This window comes from Melanotaenia boesemani, chromosome 13, assembly GCF_017639745.1.
Source record: "Melanotaenia boesemani isolate fMelBoe1 chromosome 13, fMelBoe1.pri, whole genome shotgun sequence".
Taxonomy (NCBI): Eukaryota; Metazoa; Chordata; class Actinopteri; order Atheriniformes; family Melanotaeniidae; genus Melanotaenia; species Melanotaenia boesemani.
In genome coordinates, this window is record NC_055694.1 from 21,412,238 (window position 1) to 21,432,133 (window position 19,896).

At 37.2% G+C, this 19,896-nt stretch overlaps 1 protein-coding gene across 2 annotated transcripts in view; it reads left to right on the forward strand.

Annotated features, from left to right (window-relative positions):
- The window catches only part of sema3bl (sema domain, immunoglobulin domain (Ig), short basic domain, secreted, (semaphorin) 3bl), a 69,645-nt gene extending 55,119 nt beyond the window's left edge, over positions 1 to 14,526 (forward strand). Inside the window, exons 8-16 of one of the 2 annotated variants that reach the window (XM_042004023.1) lie at positions 485 to 599; positions 746 to 815; positions 933 to 1,077; positions 5,339 to 5,570; positions 5,749 to 5,840; positions 6,244 to 6,285; positions 6,407 to 6,632; positions 9,469 to 9,599; positions 10,861 to 14,526. In XM_042004023.1, coding sequence (XP_041859957.1) covers positions 485 to 599; positions 746 to 815; positions 933 to 1,077; positions 5,339 to 5,570; positions 5,749 to 5,840; positions 6,244 to 6,285; positions 6,407 to 6,632; positions 9,469 to 9,599; positions 10,861 to 11,370 — 1,563 coding nt within the window. In that variant the 3' untranslated portion in view covers positions 11,371 to 14,526. The remainder of the gene's footprint in view (positions 1 to 484; positions 600 to 745; positions 816 to 932; positions 1,078 to 5,338; positions 5,571 to 5,748; positions 5,841 to 6,243; positions 6,286 to 6,406; positions 6,633 to 9,468; positions 9,600 to 10,860) is intronic. The other variant, XM_042004024.1, reaches the window with a different exon arrangement.
- Positions 14,527 to 19,896: the final 5,370 nt, after the last annotated feature.

A 19,896-nucleotide genomic window follows, 5' to 3' on the forward strand; every position in this document is an offset into this window, starting at 1 on the left:
CATTTTTAATGAGAACTGTTTAAATTGGAGCAAGTGGTAATTACACACATCTTGGTAGAGTTATGATATATTAAATATTTGGACGAAAGCCACAAAAGCCACTTGATAGTTTCCTAGCTGGTGCAGTTGAAGTTCTGTTCTCCATCCATGTTCAGTTCTTCCTTAGCTGACTCGCCAAACTAGCTGAGTAAGGATCCTCCACTTATTTTGCTCTAGAAATTCATTGATTACTTTGTACTTAAATGACTGCTGTTAAGCATCATAAACTGGTGGACAGTGTAAAAGAAAACCCTGCACTGTTCAGAGGTAAAGAGGAGAACACCTGAAATAATAGCTAAAGCTGGAAGGAAGCACATCTACGTCAGCAGTTGTTTAGTACTAAACCCAGTGAGCTGGATAACGGAGCCAAAACAATGAATAATGTATGTTTGGAAATAAATTGGCAGCTGTGTTTAATAGATCGTTTCACTGCCTTTTCTGCCAGAATGATGTTGGAGGCCAGAGAGTTCTGGTCAACAAGTGGAGCACCTTCATAAAAGCCAGACTGGTCTGTTCGGTACCTGGACCTCATGGCATCGACACACACTTCAACCAGCTTGGTGAGATACACTTTTACTCACAAGCAATTGGCATACGATGTTGCATGTAAACATGCACACTTGCAGTAACTTATGGGTGTAAACTCTGTCTCGCACCTCCTTAGAAATACTAAATTACTCACACTTTAACTTTTAATATATAACAGAGGATGTCTTCTTGTTGAGAACCAAGGATGAGAGGAACCCAGATATCTATGCAATCTTCAGCACCATCAGGTAAACACATGCAGCTTAATGTGTTTACCCTTTTTCTCTAATCAATAGTGTGTATATGCAGGATGATGTAACATTTCTAGATGTGTTCCACTTCCAAATTGTGTTTTTCCTCCACAGTAATGTGTTCCAGGGCTTTGCTGTGTGTGTTTATCGTATGGCTGACATCAGAGAAGCTTTTAATGGACCTTTTGCTCATAAAGAGGGTCCTGATCACCAGTGGGGGGCCTATGAAGGAAGGGTGCCTTACCCAAGACCAGGCGTGGTAAGTTATCAGCCTTCTCACCCCAAATATACTTATATGTTGTAGTTTTCTAACCTTTAACTGAGCTGACTGTTTATACCATGACAACAGGGCAAGCTACCCGCTACACAGCACAAGGCGAAAATTTCATGTTTTTCATATGCTGATGATATATAGTTTTACATCTTTCTGTCTTCTGTGGCTCTTGGTCCTCTCAAACTCTTGAAGTTCATTTTCATATGCTTTTTGAAGAAACATCAAAAGTTGATTTATCTGTCAAGACTGTGAGAAACTGCTTAAGTCATTCATTTCAAACAGTGCTGTTTTTGTTGGATTACCAACAGGAAAGTTGGATCTCATTTTAAAACACAGCAGTGGTCCAACAAACCAAATCTTCCAAAATCCCCATAAATCTGAATTAAAACCCTTCTAAAACTTTATCAACAAAACTTGAACCTTCATTAAAAACCTTTTAGTGTTGGATTGTTTATCAACAAGGCATTAGCTTTAGTTATTGTAGATTTTCTAAAACCTGAGTAGCTGGGTTTATCGTATTACGGCACATAAACTGCTTTATTGGCTTCCAGTTAAATACAGAAGAACATGGAGAGTATTATTTATTAAACTGAGTGACTAGTTTTCTGAATTCACATGCTTGATTTTGACACATTGACAGTTTACACAAAGATAAAAAAAGATATTTCACTATATGTAACTGCCAAGCCTGGTTTTCAGGTATAATTAGTTTGCAATAACATATTTCGTGTCAAATTTCGAACTTATGCCATTCATTCACATCCAGAAAGCTTTTGTAATTTAAAACTAACCTGCATAGGAAATTACTTTGAGATGATCTCTACCACAGTGGAATAGCAATTGCCATTATTTTCCCCTAAAACCCATTGTTACCAATAACTGTGAGAAGGCACTCATTTTCTCAGAATAAGTCTAGTTAAAACTGTGAGAAGCTCATGATTAAAAAAAAAGACAAGTAGCAATTTAGGTCCTCCATTCTAAAACAAAAGAGGAAAAGTATTATGAAACAGAGGCATAATGAAAACATTCAGCATGCAGTTTTCCTATTAGTAAACTACTGAGTGTGGTAATGCAGCTGTGCAGCACAGACCCCTCTCCTGGTTTACGTCCTGACTCTCAGTGGAGCTTTCTCATGTTCTCTCAACCACATCACTGTAACTCAGCCTTATCATACACATAAAAACATGTGGATTCAACCTACAAACACATGATTGGATTGCACATGCTATTCCACTTCATTACCAGAGAGAATGATAGCACATGGCGGAAGAGGAAGATGAATAATGTGAGAACAGAGCAGACACCTCTTTACATTTACTCAGCTTACCTCTTGATTAACAAGAATGTCTTGGCTTGAAATTGGGAATAAAAGTAGGAGTAGGAAGGAGGAAAAGAAGAGAAGAAAGAGGTGGAGACTCAGGACAGGCTGGTGAGGAGGGACAGATGGTGGGAAGACTGTAGCTCTTTCTCTCCACATAGTTTATTATTGGATCTGGATTTCAACTGGAGTTCAAATATTCACCCTTATTACATTTTATGAAAACAATATAATTTACTGTATTTTAAGAACAATTGAGTCTTCTTTCTTTTTCTTGACTTTTATTCCAGTAGATTTAAGCCTGACAAGCTCCCTAGATATTTACACTGGACTGATATATTACTGTACATTATCAAAATTGAGACAGAATTTATATTTCCATTGAGACAATGGGAGGGAATCAGAGACTTGGAGGTAATCCCATTCGGGCTGATTTTCCTCCTGATGTACTTGTCTGCTACTCTGACATCCATTTCCATTCCTAAAGCCTTATGTTTGAAATGCACATTTTACCATAACCTGCATCTAGAATCTTGATCCATGCAGAGCATTGGTTACACGTGTCAGTCTCCTGGACTGAGCACTGACTTCTGACATTAAAATCTATAAAGAGGAGGGACATAAATAAACCATGTTGTACTGCATCTTTCTGTGTCTGGATCATTACAGCAGTATACACATTTTATTTATTAATTTCTGCCCTCTATCTGCACTCTGTACAGTTGTATTTAAATTATGTATTATTGTGTTTAATTATGTATTTTAAGTCTTACATATTAAAAGAGCCTGTTCTGTGATCAAGTCTCAAACAATGAAGCCAATCCCAGGCGAGAGGCTGGTCAAATACATACAAAAACACATGCTCATAAATAATGGAAATAAGTGTCTCCTAACCCTGACTTTCCTTCTCTCCCTGACTGAAATCAGTCTGCTTCATCAAAGTCTGGATGAGTTGAGGCAGACTTTGAAATTCTAGCGGTTTTGATTTAATGTGCAGTGCATACATGGGTAAATTAATGAGACGTTTAAAGAGAAAAAGAATCTGATGTCATCCATTACCAAATCCCAAATCAATGCCATTAAGAAACAATGCTGTTTTTCCTTCAATAAAAATAAAATACATTTGGGGGAATGCTGTGGTTTCTGCAACAGATTAATCAGCAATTATAATTTATTCAGAGAGTTTTGAACTTTGCTGGAGAAATGCACTCAGATGTACAGTTTGTATAAAATGGAAAGTAATTTAAATTTTAAGACAAATGAGGAAAAAAAACTGGTTAGAGGGCTATGTTTTGAATTGACATTGTACAGTGATATAAAACTGAATTACATACATACATTCATACATTCATACATACATACATACACCAGTAATTTGATCCTATTTTGGATGCCGCTTCTGTGCCCTTATGAAAATAAACCCAAACATTGCACGTGTGGATCATTTAATGTTGTGGCAAGCAGAAATAAAAATATTTCATCTGAATAAATGTGGATTCTGAAATGGCAGCATTAAGCAATTTATATGATTATATGAATACCCTTCTGTTTATGAAAAGATAATCAAATGACAAATCACTCTTACATTAACTGTTTTTGCTAAAATAAGCATTTGTCACAGTTGTTTACTTTATTTTTCCAGCCTTACTTTATGAGCTTTGGCTAAGCTCTCTGCCTCATCTTTCATTTTGGTCCTTTGTTGTTATTTTGTAGCTGCTACACTCAGCCAGTACTTTTGTCATCTCAAAGGCCCTTCCAATGAAATTGCCCACGTTTTTCTTCTTTTCTTTGTCTTTTCAAATTCCTGTGTGTGTGTGTGTGTACATTTGCATGCATGTGTCTGAGCTTTAAATGAGATTATAGCTATTTTGTATGCAATATGTAAGTATTGCATATTTTTGCTCATTCTAACATGATCTTTCCTTACAGCAGTACTGTAGTAAAATATAACAGTGTATTTAAAAATTAACCTAACAACAAGTCTTTTATTGATTTTGGTGCCAATATGTATATTGAAAACTAATCGGAGTCCTTATTTACCTTGCAAAAACGACTGTAAAGACTATGTCTGGTTCACACATGTTTGATCTTAAATCAGTGTACTGCAAGTTGCATCATCTTAAAATTATGATGGAAAGGTCAAATGAACCATAAACGAATTGAAACTTTTCTGAAGGTTGAAGTTTCTAAAGCTTTGCCAGAACAAACAAGCCATCACCAATGATGCCACCAACAGAGAGCATGGAGCCACTTTTTATTTATTTATTTATTATCCCATAGTCGTTCTAAACATATATAAATTCTTAACCCTGCAGATTTATGAAAGGTTGCTCTGCATGACAAACACTACTACCAAAAATTGCAAATCTGAATCAGAGGTTATTTACTTACTCACATAAATGTTCATATAAATGCTTTTATTTAGGCAGCTCTCTTGATTATTTTAGGGATATAGTATCTGCCAAGCACTGGCAGCAATTTTCTTAATCTAACAGTGGCACAGATGAGAGGATGTTTTTTTTTTGTTTCTGAGAAACCTGGCATCTTTAGAGGTGTATCCAAGCACATAACATTATAACAGTGGTTGTGAACTTTTATCCAAAGTTTTAAGCACAATAAAACCCCTAATGAGGGTTCTCCAGCAGGATTATAGGACTATAATTATACCACCATTTTATTTATTTATTATATTTTTTTTTTTCGAGTGCATGCCACAACTTTGGAGATAAAATAGTCAGTTTGGAAAATATTTTGGAATTATATAATAAATTCTTCCCTTTGTCTTTCTTCCTTTTATTTTTTGTTTTCTTCCTCCATCTTTCTCACTTTTAACAAGATATTGACTAACATGCCCGTTTGAATGGTTTTCTTTTCTAACACACACAATTTTCCTTATTTTTTATATCTTTTTTCATCATGTCTATTTAGTGCCCAAGTAAAATCACCAACCAGCCTGGCAGAGAGTTTGGCAGCACAAAGGACTTCCCTGATTCAGTGCTGCACTTTGCCCGCAGCCACCCCTTGATGTGGCGGCCGGTGTATCCAACCCTGCGCCAGCCTCTGCTGGTCAAGGCCAACATTCCCTACAAGCTGACACAAATTGTGGTAGACCGGGTCGAGGCAGAGGACGGGCAGTATGATGTCATGTTCATTGGTACAGGTTAGAACTTGCAAACAGTTCATTTTCATATGGTTGTATGGTATGAATGATATGGTAGTCTTTATCTTTTTCTTCTACATCAAGCACACTGGGACAGAAAAGATAAATAGATAAAACCGAGAGGTTTGATTCTTGTTCCTCAGCATTTTGGTTATTGTATTTGTCTGTTTGCATTCAGATGCTGGTAAAGTATTAAAAGTAATCGCCCTAAATAGTGGAAACAGTCTGGAGGCAGAGGAAGTCACACTTGAGGAGTTACAAGTCTTTAAAGTGAGTATTACCCCCAACAAATGTGTTCATGAATGTATGCAAATCCCTGCTTCCTCCAGCCGTCTTTTTCCACTTTCCTTTTATACAAGGCACCATTCAACATTATACATGTAGAGAGTCCTCTCCCTTTGCCTCTTTAACCCTCATTTTAGGGAGCAGATAACAAATCTGAAAGAGAAATAAAAGTCTTCGCAGAAAAGCAGTTTCAAAACCTTATCACATACACTACCGTTCAAAAGTTTGGGGTCACTTTGCCATTGGATTCAATAGGGAAGTGACCCCAAACTTTTGAACAGTAGTGTAATTCTCTAACTAGCTATTTGGTCTTTGTAAAAAAAAAAAAAAAAATAAAAAATTCTCACAAATTCAAAATATCTGAACTTTGTCACTTTCATTATTGCAGATACCAACTCCAATTACATCAATAGATATATCTGTGAAAAGGGTGAGTTAATTTGACTGTGAATACTAATTTTTGCAAACTTAAACAGAAATTACAAGAAAACAAGAGGTTCTTTTCACAATGCTTTTCTTCATTTATTTTTCCCACTCATCATTTCAAATAGCAAGCCCTGTATGTGGGCTCTCCGGCAGGTGTGGCGCAGGTGAAGCTGCACCGCTGTGAGACTTATGGGAAAGCCTGTGCTGAATGCTGCCTAGCCAGAGACCCTTACTGTGCATGGGATGGTGCATCCTGCTCACGGTTTGTGCCCAACAGCAAACGTCGCTTCCGCAGGCAGGACATTAGAAATGGAAACCCAGTGCTGCAGTGTGTGGATCAAAATCTGAGTGGTAGGTGTACTTTATCCTTGTTATTTACATACTTTGTTGAATTTAACTGTTTCTTGGCCAAGCACATTGAATTCCTAACTATTTTTGGAAGCCTAGCAACCCTCTGAGTGATGCCAAAGATCCTGGTCACTCCTGTTTGGTTCTTATGTAGATTGAAGAAATGAGTTACTTTACCTTAATTAGTGCTTGGAATTACACTTTTGTTCTTTTGGACAGAGTCATGTTAGCTGTTTCAGAACTTTCTTCTTATTATTTCACATAGCATTATTTACCATCTCTTCTGGAGGATAGATAAATAAATAATATAACAACTTTAGTTAAATTGCTGACAAAATGACTTCACACTGTCCTGATTTTACTATCATTATTTTGCACCTCTTAATCTTCCCACTGGTCACTTTAAGCTAAGTTTGCCTTGTTTTGTAAGCAGTAAGTGCTTCCCTCACCCCACCTAACGTATTTATCAGTAAATAGAAAGGAGAACAGTGACTCTTCAGTTTATAAAATACTGCACAAGGTATTTATATGTGTTACAAATGAGATAGTCAATTTATGTAATTATTTACATGTATCCCTTACTTCACTACAATATTTTCAACCCCAAAAGACCATAATTATATTCAGATCCCTCAAAACACATCGATGTCTCCGGTGTCCGAAAAGTGTTTCTTTTTTATTTCACTGAGCCATCCGGTGTAATTCTGCTGGGGTGATGCACATGTGTTTGAAAGCATTGTAGTGCTATTAAAATGCTAATGTCTACGTAATGCCACTAAGATACTCAATATAGGCTAATTTATTCATTGCTTACAAGGAATATTTGTTAATTACTGAAGTCTGTAACACAGGTCTGTCCATGTAAACATGGTCATTTATATATGTTTTGTGTGGCAGTTGTGTTAAAGTACTAAAATAAAGACCAAACTTTCACAAATTTTAGCCATCAGTGAGACAACTAAAGGTATGAAAAATTAATAAAGGTGAATTTGAGGTGAGAGCAAGAAGAGGTGTGAAGACAGACAAGAAAATGAGGAAATAGTTGGTGAATGTGTTTGCTTACCTGAGAGTGTGGTTGGAGACAAGGTGATGAGAGACTCATCCCTCACAGCCTGTGTGTGAACCCTCTTAAACAAGCTGTCTTTGTGCCAGGTTTAGGCTTTGTGTTAAAGGGTTTCAAAAGGCCTTTGTTTTAGTTACCAAGATAGAAATTATACTGAAGTTGATGCTTTGAGTATGAATTTACAATGTGTACTCATATTACATCAAATAAACTCTTTATTAAGATGGTTAAACTTTCAGTCACCATGCAGCCTTTTTGTTTGCATGGGGTTTTTTTAGGTTTAAAGAGTTTGCCCATTACAATAGTACAAAAGCTGAAAACTAACACAAGGAATTTAATCTGTTGAAATTTGAAACCAATTGAAACTCTCGTACAGCCTGAAATTAAACAAGTATTAAGTAAATGTAAATTAGTTTACTTTAAGTGAAATATACATGTAAGACCAGAAATTGCAAATACAAACAGTAGGTAGAAACTGCTTTTGTCACCTAACTGCTCCAGAATAACTTATTTACCATTATCGGCTAATCACACAAGGCAGCTTTTACTCATAGGTTAATTTGTACTGCTAAAGATGAGGCACAAGAAGTTGATGGGTTGAATGCTGTGAAGGCAGAAAGCCATGCTATTCAACACTAACATCAGCTTGTTCATCATACGTACATAGGTACACTTTAATCAAAGTATGCAACTCAAACAGGTGTAAACTGGCCACTGCAGTAGTTGTTGCTCTTTGTAAAACACAAAGAGTGATGAAGACCCATTAACAGGAAAAGTAAATACTTTTCATGGTGTTGTGTAGGAGCTCACAGATTTGTCCTCCTTTCAACAAAACCAGATAGACTGACATGCCATAAGATTAATGCTAAACCAAGGCTAGTTCCAGCTTTATTTTAAGCTAACATAGGAAGATAGATAGATAGATAGATAGATAGATAGATAGATAGATAGATAGATAGATAGATAGATAGATAGATAGATAGATAGATAGATAGATAGATAATTTCATTGATCCCAAATTAAAGTGGTGCAAAAGACTCAGATAACAAATAAATAAATAAATAAGGCAGCAAAACAAACATACAAATCTATGTATAACAGATACAAATCCACAGAGCAAGATAGAATAAGTAAGAAGAATAGACTATAGAAGTATATCAATTTAAAAAAAGGATGTAAAAAATCAAATGTAAGAAAAACAAAGTGCAAACTAAAATAGAATTTAAAAAGTGGATAAAAGCAGCAGGTAAAGCCTGTTGTCTATGTTGTCTAAGTAGACTCTTCCATGTCTGCCAGAGGTGAATCATTGAACAGAGTGATGGAATGTGGCAGGAAAGATTTCCTGTATCTGTCTGTACAACAGTGGAGCATCTCTGTCCGTTAAAGAAGGAGCTGTGTGTGTGTGGTGGAGAGGATGGTCAGGGTCCATGATGAAAACCAGTTTGTTCAGCGACTTCCTCTCCAGCACAGTTTTAAAAATTGTCCAGTTTATGCCAATTTTCAGATTATATGCTTGTCTAATTACATTTTTATCAGATAAGAGGATAAGATATACGAACTGTATTAAGGTAAAATGTGCACAAAAGGCTAGTTCCAGGCCTCTTTTTTGACACAGCTTTATCTTACAATGAATGGATTCTCCATATAAGGACATGCATTTCCTTTCATACGAATGGAAACTTCACTGCAGCAATGTGAGATGCAAAGCTTCTATTTTTTTCATTCAATTTAAATTTTAAAACCTCTTTGTTCTTAATCTTTTTTTTTCCCGATGAGGAGACCTGGATGTGACAGAGGAAAAGGTTGTTTATGGGACTGAGAACAACAGTACTTTCCTGGAGTGCATTCCTCGCTCACCACAAGCTACTGTCGCATGGCTGGTCCAACGCGATGACCGCAAAGAAGAGGTACAATTTCTAATCACTACAATCCAATTAAGTTCAAAGTTGAGAAAATACAATGCACATGTGAGGGGGTGAAGGAGCAAAAGCTTTGGAAGACAGTTAAAGGTTGGAATAAAACTTCTGGCAAACAGTTGCCTGAGTAACTGCCTGTAAAAGTGAGATTTGTGTGTGAGTTTGGCACGTGGTTGACACTTTTGACAGCCATTTGACATGTGGTTGAAATTAAGCAGCTATATTTCAAAGCTAAATGCACAATTGCTCTGTCTGTTGAATAAATAGTAAATTCTTCACAAACCTCGGCCATATGCCACTGATGGATCGAATGTCATTCAGTGTCTGCAGGCCACGGTGACTTAAACACAGAGCTGCAAAGTCGTTTAAAGCTTTATGTAGAAGATGATGTTGCTAGGATCTTTCGTCTGTTTGAGGTTTTGTTCCTCTTAGCTCAAGTGAGTGCCTCAGTCAGCCATGCAAGTATTAAGGTATTACCAAGCATCTCCATTTCCCTACAAATAAACATTCGGCTGACACTAGCAGACAAGGCTGCCATGTTTGTGTTGGCACCAAGGGGCAGTGGGCCATGGGGTAAAATATGAAAAGAGACAAATAATGTATGGAATAAATGTACAAGGTTGGCAGAGACTTTGGGTGGAGATGGTAACAGAATGAAAGAAAAGGAAAACGGAAAAAAAATATTGAATTTCATGGTTCATTCTTGCTGTTGCAGTTCACACTGAGGGAAAAAATACCAACAGCCCCTGTTTTCCTTCCTACTTTTTTTCCACGCCGTGAAGTGAACATAAGATGCTCTTTGTCCAAATTCTCCCGATTTCTTTATTTTCACTGTGTGAAGCAGTTCTTAATGCTTTTTCTTCTCCAGGCATGTTTAAAAGAATGTCTTTGTAGTGTTAAAGACTAAATAAACATGTGCTAATTTAAGTCAAATTAGGATCAGAACAGAATATTTCTGCTCTTTTAAGTCCACTGTTTCACACATTAAAAGTAACAACTGGTCAAGGCTGTACCCTCGCTTACAGATTCTGCATACACTTTGGTTAGGAAATGATTAGACATTAACACTATTCTTGTTATTTAGCAAGACACATTAAGGTGTTAACCTTTATCTTCAATTGGAATTAATTCATATCCAAATATGAGCAAGGGAACAGGAAAAACAGGTTTTGCATATTGGATGTAGAGCCCTTCTTTTCAGGATTAAATTATTCAGGTATATAATCACATATTCTCCATCTACCATTCTCAGGTAAAGCTGGATGATCGTGTGATGTCAACAGAACAGGGTCTGCTGTTTCGTCGTCTCTTCAGTCAGGATGAGGGCTTGTACATCTGCCGCTCTCGAGAGCACAGCTTCACGCAGACCCTGGCCCGCATCACCCTTGAGGTCCTCCAGGGTGACACTGTAAACGAGCTCATGGCACGTGACACTGCAGGCCTCTCTGAGACATTCAAAGATCGATCAGCAGGAAGCTATAGGCCCTGGATGCCTTGCAGTACATACAGCAGGAGCGGTTCATCAAGCCAAATGGGCCAATCACGCACGTGGTTCAAGGACATCATGCAGCTCATCGGACCGTCTAACCTGGTGCATGTGGAGGAGTATTGTGAGAGGATGTGGTGCAACGACAAGATCAAGAGGAAACACAAGAGCATGCTAGAAAAATACCGCCAAGCCCAGGACAGCGCTAGAAAGGCTCGTAGCAAGAGTTCCGGTGAACGTAACCGAACACCACGGGATCTAAGGGCACGGGAGTAACAAAGGAGAATGTTAGGGACATGATTAAAGAGGAAAAAAGACATTAAGATTATGGTTCAGGACAAAATCAGTGAGGCAACATAAAAGAACACTGTAATAATGATTTTTGTAAGAATTTGTCAGATGAGCCTCCTTCGACCATTAAATTGAATACAAATTCTGAATTTAGTTTAGGAAAAAAACTGTTTTATCCACCTAAATATTTTGCAGGTGCGTAGAAGGAAATCACAACTTGAACTGAAAAATGCCTGCAGAGTGACTTGCTTTATATTCCAGCAGTAAGCAAAACTTGCCGAGGTTCTCAGTTATTTTGAAGATTGTGCATGCAGATATCATGGTTGTCAGCCAAGAAGAGAGAGACGAGAAAGCAAGAGACTGATATGCTAAATTGAACTGATTCCTGCAGATGTGACGATCTTGAAAAAGGAGAGAGACAATCTTTCAATTACACCCTGAGGATGGTTTTGAAAAAACCCAAATAAGGACGTCTTTTCCTTGTGTGCTTTCATCACTGAAATGAGAAACTCAGCTTTTGTTTCATCACATCATTCTTCACATAGAAAATGCTCAAAACCTCCCAAACCTCATATTCATGAAACATATGCACACCAGTAGGGAGACTTTACTGACAGCAGAGCATGTTTCATGTTTGCATTTTATCTTCACTAAATCTTTTGCGAATGTTTTATTTTCTTATTGGCCCATATTGAATTATTACCTCTTATTGGCAAATGTACAGACACACACACACATACACACACACACACACAGACAGAGACAAATACTTTCTGCTTATATTTGGGATGTTTTTCACACAATTAAATCACTGGATTAACTTCTTTCACTGCACAATTAATGGTCCATGTCTCTTAGTTTCTCAAGCTTGGACTTACTATCTGATGTTACACATGAAAACACATGCTCACACTGACTGAAATCTCAATAACTCAAAACACTGAATGCATAAAGCTCAACTAGCTGAAACTAGAGGCAACCGTGAGACGACTGTTGATGGTTCAACTGATTAAAGACACATTTCTTTCTTTTAACTCCTGCATGTGGATTGATCTTTCCACTGAACACCGACTACAGATCAAAACCGAAGCTCGCCTGCCCAGAGAGGAATAATATTCTATTGCTTGTATTTTAGTTACACTCCATAATACCTCTAAAAAGTATTTCCCAGTCAGCCACAACATGAAAGACACCTGTCTAAAACAGCTGTACTGCCAACACTGATCCATCAGATGGACTCAGGACCTTCATAGGTGTCATGTGGTGTTTGGCTCACTGGATGTTTATGGTTCTGTGGGTTGCAGGCGTCGATCAGACTATGTGAGGAGTTTAAACCAATACCATGAATTGTTTGAGTTACTCGTGCTGTTCCTGAGCAGTTTTGAACTGGTTTGTGAAAGTTGTTTTACTGATAGGAGGTCGCTGTGGTCAGGGAGGATTGTAGTCGGTCCACAGCAATGTTCAGATCAGTAATCCATGTCGAAAGACCGGCATGAATATGAGGACCTGGAGTTTTAAAAAAAATTTACCTTGTAACATGATGATTTCACCTGTCAGTTATTTCAGTGTTCCTCAGTGCAATCCACACTAAGCCTCACTAAAAGGCTTATATAACAATTTTTTTTCAAGCTCAGTTAATGCATGCTGTTATTTGAGTAACTGCTTAGTTTTTAAAAGATCAGAAAACAGTCAAATTTGTTCTTAATAAATATCAGACACATCCCATTTTTTTAGTAGTAAAATTAGCATGAAAAAATAAAACAACAGAAAAGAACAGAACAGAAAATTTCATAACCCAACTTATTTGTTAAATGTCACCAACCAATTTAACAATCCACTGAACTTTTTTTTTTTGCCCACAGTACCTCTGTTGGAGCTCTCCAGTGATAACAGAGGGAACAATAGAGGGGTCAGGTGTAATGACCAGCTCTCCTTTTGTTTCATGCTTTGTAAATACTAGTTATAAAATGTTTCATGTCTTGATTACAGAATAATCTGTTTAAATATTAACTCAAACTTTGTTGTCACAATGTTTTTTTCTGGTTCATTAAATCATAACATCATTTTCTCCCCAGGTAAAGAGGTGGAAAAGAAAAGGAGAGGGTTAAAGTGGTGTAAAAGAGGGTGAATAGGAAGGGTTTAGACAGAAAAAATATGAACCCTTTACATGCTTCATTTTAAGCATGCGAGTCCTTTCCCAGATTTAAAAAGATAACGCCACTACATTTTCTAAATACACGAAGCCTACATCTTTGAAAACGAGTCATCATTTGTCAGACCTTTGAAATCTATCATAAATCCACTGAAAATAAATTACTTAAAAATAAACATATGGTTTAAAGTGATGCTGTCTTTCTTAGGACAAATAGCAAATAGTAATAATAATTAGAATAATAAAAATGCCAAGTGTAAAAGTGTGTAGAAATTAAGCTTCAGTATCACCCAGCGCTGTCTGTGGATGATAAGATTTTTCGAGCTCCAGCAGCTCACAGAAATGATGTAAAACGATGAATGTTTTATCAGTTTTAGATTCATCTTTACTGCTTTTTAAAATGCCTGACATGTTATGATTACGATACAACAATTAAAACAAGAAAACTGTACTTATGTGGCACATTTTCTTAGATTTTAACATGCTCTTACATAAAGAGCATACATATCATACATATATTCTTCAATGTGTAACAACCACAGTGTCTATAGTAAGGATGGTATTGAATGAGCAAAGTTTAGTGATTTATCTCATTGTTAATAGTAAGAAACAGTATTGGCAACTTCCTCTGTGGCCTTCATCACGGCTTCTAAGTCAAGAAAAAACTGAAGATGGGCAAATACAGGAACATTTTGCCTTAAAAAAGGTACTTTGGTATAAACGTCTTATAAAGACTGGATTTGAAACTTATAAAACCCCTCAACACCTAATAAGTAGATTTTTCTATAAATCTCAGTGTGGTTTTTAATAGTACGTTTTAACACATGATTGAGTTTAGTCATGCTTTCTCAAAAAAAGACTCATGTGTTTTTAAACTAGACTGATTTTGTGTAAACTTTGCTCAAATACTGTATTTGTTTCAGCTTCTGCTTCTCTACATTGTGAATTACTGTCAGCAGAAAAATAAACCTAGAAGCATTGTGTTTGAATACCTTTTATAACCATGTTTTTAATAGTAATGTATAAAAGTGTCTAAATATACATACGAGTTTCCATTTACAACAGGGGTCATTTGACAGAATGACCAGATGTAGACACTCGCTAAGCAGAGCTTTGACACCAAACTGTGCAGTAATTTACTCGAAATGCAGTTATTTGTGCATGTTCACACACTATATAAATCCTTCAGCTGCTGTTTTTGTACAGCTGAGAGAATTTCTTTAGAGTGCATGTGACATTTTATGGTTTTAACTTTAATGTTCACTATAGCTTTAGTAGCTGTGTCCATTGCAGTTTGTTTACCTTGTAACTTCTATCTGACACTGACTGGACTCGAAGCACTTGTTGCCGTTAAGTCCAAGTGTTGTATTTGATGATGATGTGTGTATATAGGAACAGTTAATGAATTTGTTTTTAAAATGTGATGCTTTTATAGATATAATGAAGCAGCAGGTTTAGATAAAGCCACACTGATTGGTGGTAGTTTAAGAACCCTAGCTACATCCTCTGTTCACTCTACATTAATGAGAAAATTCATAGAATCATGATGGTTATTTTTAAACATTTAAATGATGTGTCTGAAGTTGTGAGCTGCCCATTGAGCATATTATCACATTTAAGCTAAAAGGTTAAATAAGCATGCTGTTTTTGTTTTTTTTTTTCTAATTGAAAACAGATTTAACTAAAGTAAGGATAAGACAGAATTCAGGCTTTAGGCTCAAAATGTGAAGATTTAATCAAACACCAACTTAGAGAATTGTTCCACCATTTTGTGCCAAAATGTGAGCTGGTCAAGAGGTCTCTAAAAATGTATTTATGTTTTATTTAACTGTCTTTCTACTGTGCATGCTATGAACTTGTATGCTATTTAATACAATTAAAAGTTGGTCTTTTTAACAAAAAGTTGATCCACAAACATTTTATGTGGCCTATAGTTTGTAGTTTAAAGGATTTTTTCAGCTGTTGTGTTCTTGCAAAAACTAGACTAATGGCGCCAGTGGCATAAACAAACAAGCAGCAGTTCTAAGTTCTGGTGTTTACTGCACTGAAACACAGACACACTCTATTTAGTATAAAATGAACAACACGCAGACTCCACACCTGCAATGAGGCTATTTGGCACTAAGGTCTTGTGTGCAAAAGACTGGTTCTATTTCCCATGTTTTTTCTTCTGTTATTTCCAAATGTGTGTGTCTATGTTCATGTGAGGGCCAAGATATTTTTGGCTAGAAAGTTTAAAAAGAAAGAGAATTTATCTCCCTTGCTTGTTAAGGATTATTTAGAGTGATGGAATCATCTTGAAATCACATGCATGTGTCTTCCATGGTAAGAAGATACACACAGGCCTTGGAGGTCCCACAGTGTGCAGTAGAGGAAGTAGAAAACGTGTGTGCAAGTGGTTGGAGAATTATGGGCCCACTGTTGACCCATTACGTTACCAGTTACTGTGTCTGGCCATGCATGTGATTGGAGGGTAATTGGGCTGTAACATCTGTGGAAATGTGAAGTAACAAAGGGTGCTTGTCATTTTAGCAAACAGACCATCTCATAAAACTCCAACCTGCAACTGTACCCACTAAACGACTTCACACCCCGCCAATAGCTGCAACCACAACACACAAATGCATGTATAAAAAGTATTTTTTATGTAAGCGGAAAAGTTTTTATTTTTCGTTTAATTTCTTTAAAAAATGGCTAAAAATTTGGAAGATGACGTTTCGTATAGGGCTAAAAGAATCTCACATGAACTTTAAAAGCTTTTTTTGCAATGGTACAGTGCAGCAAATGTAAGCTACTGTGGAAATGTTGCAGATTTTGGTCAGTAAACAACAAAAAAAAATAATTCAGTGAAATATTTTAAAATGATTTATTCATTTCTTTTAAACAAAAACATCTTTAAGAATATTACGTTTGTCAGATTTAGCCACAAAACCAATATTTGAAGCAGAATTGACAACTATGCCATCAACGAAATAGAAATAAAACTGTGTCTGGGTTAAATAAGAAACACGTGTAGTGAAAATCATAGCCATATAGGGCAGGCATGATCTGTGATCAGTCAGTGTGAGACCTGACACTTTCCAGCACACAGACATGAAAAGAAAACCTCATGCCTGTAATCAGGATCAGTGAGTTCAACAGACCATCGGTGGGTGCAATCAGAAACAAAATGTTCTGAACAAAAGGAAACTTCTTTCTTATCCACCAGACAGAAGTAGCTCAGCAGAGATCAATATGGTGGTAGGAAAATACCTCTTAAATTATATAATGTTATTATGAGCTTAAATTTGAGGTTATAGAGCAGATTTGGCCCACAATTCTAAATGTAAAACCTATTTTAATATAAATTTAAACTGTCAGGGGAAAAACAGAAATGTGGCTTCATGCATCTTGTTAAAGTAGCAGAGATAGGAGCACAACATATAATCTCATCAAAATGATGCAACCTCAAACAAGAATATATACACTTTATAAACTGGAGAGAGTGGAGGGAAAGAAATCGTGGGAACAGCCAGCTTTTAGCAACAATTGTTTAAGTGGATTTTGAACTAAACTGTTTGTATTTCACTGCTTTTGCTGTCAAATATTGTTATATAAATCATTTTCCTTTTTTCATATCAAACTTTTTATTGGCTGGACTCCCACACTGCATTTTGGACTAAATGATGAACACAACATTTAAACTCCTCTCATATTTGGCCTTTATGTCCTTTAAATGTTTTCAATATTGACTAATTTGATGCCATTAAACAGGAATTATTGTAATAAATCTTTTGCTGTTGTTATATTTCTTTTTCCATGTGTTTTCCTCAGGTTAAGACTATGAGTATTGCTAGAGAGTGGAAAGGCCATTGGTCTTATAATCAACTGATAATTCCTGAGTATAAATAATATAGATTATGCTATTTCATGCTCCCATAAAGGCCAAAAAACGCTAATTTGTTTGTTTTTGTTGAAGTCATATTTTTGCCAGGTCCACAGTAAATTGGTGAAGTTAAGATTAGTCCTCATGCTCTGAAGTGTCATACCGAGATGAAGTGTGTTTAAGTGTAAATACACTGAGTTTAAATTGGTTTGGGATGCACATGTTCACATTATTATAACAGTTTAAATGCATTATACTGCTTCACACTAGAGGACCACCTCCTTGCCTGAGAGCTTTTCTCACAAGCAGCAGAGAAATCATAAAACATTCTCTTGTATCAAGCAGCCCAAATGCTTAGTTTGTGTCGCTGTTTATTTTCACATCGGCCGTGTTCAAAACAGTGTGGGATGCAGCACCTAAGCTTAGGGGTGAGGCTGAAAAATGTTTCTATGTATCCGAGAATGCATTCAGCTCAGTGATAAATTACAGGATATAAAGTCCATTTTAATTGCAAGCAGAGGTATTCAAAGTTTTCCGGTTTTTCCTCAAAATATCTGTATAAAGGCATCCTGACCAAGAACTATACAACATTCACAATATTTACACATTATGATGAATGAAAAATACTTTATTAATCCCAAAGGGAAATTCAATATTGTAGTAGTAGTATTTTTTTTTTTTTTTTTTTTTTTTTTAAAAACAATCACATTAATTAATTAAGGGCTTTGTTCTTCAGCCTGATAGCTGCTGGAAGGAAGGATCTTCTGTATCTCTCTGTCTTGCATCGGACTTGAACAAGCCTCCCACTGAACACACTCTGTTGTTTTGTCACGGCGTTGTGTAGAGGGTGTGAAGGATCTTCCATTATCTTCGTCAGCTTGTACAGAATTCTTTTTTTGATGATCAACTCCAGCGGCTCCAGAGTTACTCCAAGCACAGAACCGGCTTTCTTGATCAGTTTGTTAATTCTTTTCAAGTCTCTGGTTCTGATGCCGCTGCCCCAGCAGATTGCTGCAAAGCTGATTGCACTTTCAACAACAGACCTGTAGAACATTTGCAACATTTTGGTGCAGACGTTAAAAGATCTCAGCTTCCTTAAGAAGTAGAGTCTGCTCTGACCTTTCTTGTAAATGTACTCAGTGTTGCTTTTCCACTCAAGTCTGTTGTCCAGCTGAACTCCAAGGTACTTGTATTCCTCCACCACCTCCACCTCCTCTCCCATGATGGAAACACTTCTATGTGTGTTCTTGTTCCTCCTGAAGTCAACAATCATCTCCTTTGTTTTCTTGGTATTCAAGATGAGATGATTGTCACCGCACCATTTCACAAACTGACCGACCAGTTCTCTGTACTCTGCTTCTTGTCCATCACTGATACACCCAACAACTGCTGAGTCATCAGAGTATTTCTGCAGATGACAGAACTCAGAGTTGTACTGGAAGTCTGAGGTGTACAGCGTGAATAGAAATGGTGAAAGTACAGTCCCTTGTGGTGTTCCAGTGCAGCTGACCACCATCTCAGACACACAACCTTTCAGTCTCACAAACTGTGGTCTGTTTGTGAGGTAGTCGTAAATCCAGGTGGTTGTGGAGGGATCCACCTGGAATTTCTGCAGCTTCTCACACAGCAGAGCAGGCTGAATCGTATTAAAAGCACTTGAGAAATCAAAGAACATGACCCTCAAAGTGCTGCCTGACTGGTCCAGATGAGAGTGGGCTCTCTGAAGCAGGTATATGATGGCATCTTCAACCCCAAGCCCATTACGGTATGCAAACTGTAATGGGTCCTGAAAGGTGTTCACCTGCTTGCTGAGGTGAGCCAGTAAGAGTCTCTCCAGGACTTTCATGACGTGAGATGTCAGGGCGACTGGTCTGTAGTCTTTTGGTTCAGCTGGTTGTGGTTTTTTAGGCACTGGAACAAGGCAGGATGTTTTCCACAGCACCGGGATTCTTCTCTGGCTCAGGCTGGTGTTGAACAGGTGCTGGAGAATCGGACATAGCTGTTTTGAGCAGGTCTTGAGAACTCTGGGACTGACACCATCTGGACCTGCAGCCTTGTTCTGGTTCAGTTTCACCAGTTGTTGCATGACTTGGTTACAGGAGACAGACAGAGTGGAGGTGGAGGCAGAGGAGGTTTCAGGAAGTCCTGATGTGGAGGGAGATGAGGTTGTGTCCAGGTCCTTGACTGAGCTGCAGGGTGACAGAGTGGAGGTGTGACAGGAAAGCTGTGGGCTCATGGAGGGTGTGTGGCTAGTTGGGGTTGAAGCAGGAGGTGAGCTAAACCTATTCACTTCATGCTGTTTTTACTTTTACTCTGTCAACATCTTTTACATAACAACCTCTGGAGAATGTAAATCTCAAAAATACTGGAATAATGTGAATAAATTGAGTCTGTCATGTTAATATCTGAATCTGAATTTGGACTCTATTCATATACATATGAATTTCCGTCTGAGCAGATGATGTCATCATACACTTTTGCCCTTTGATTACCC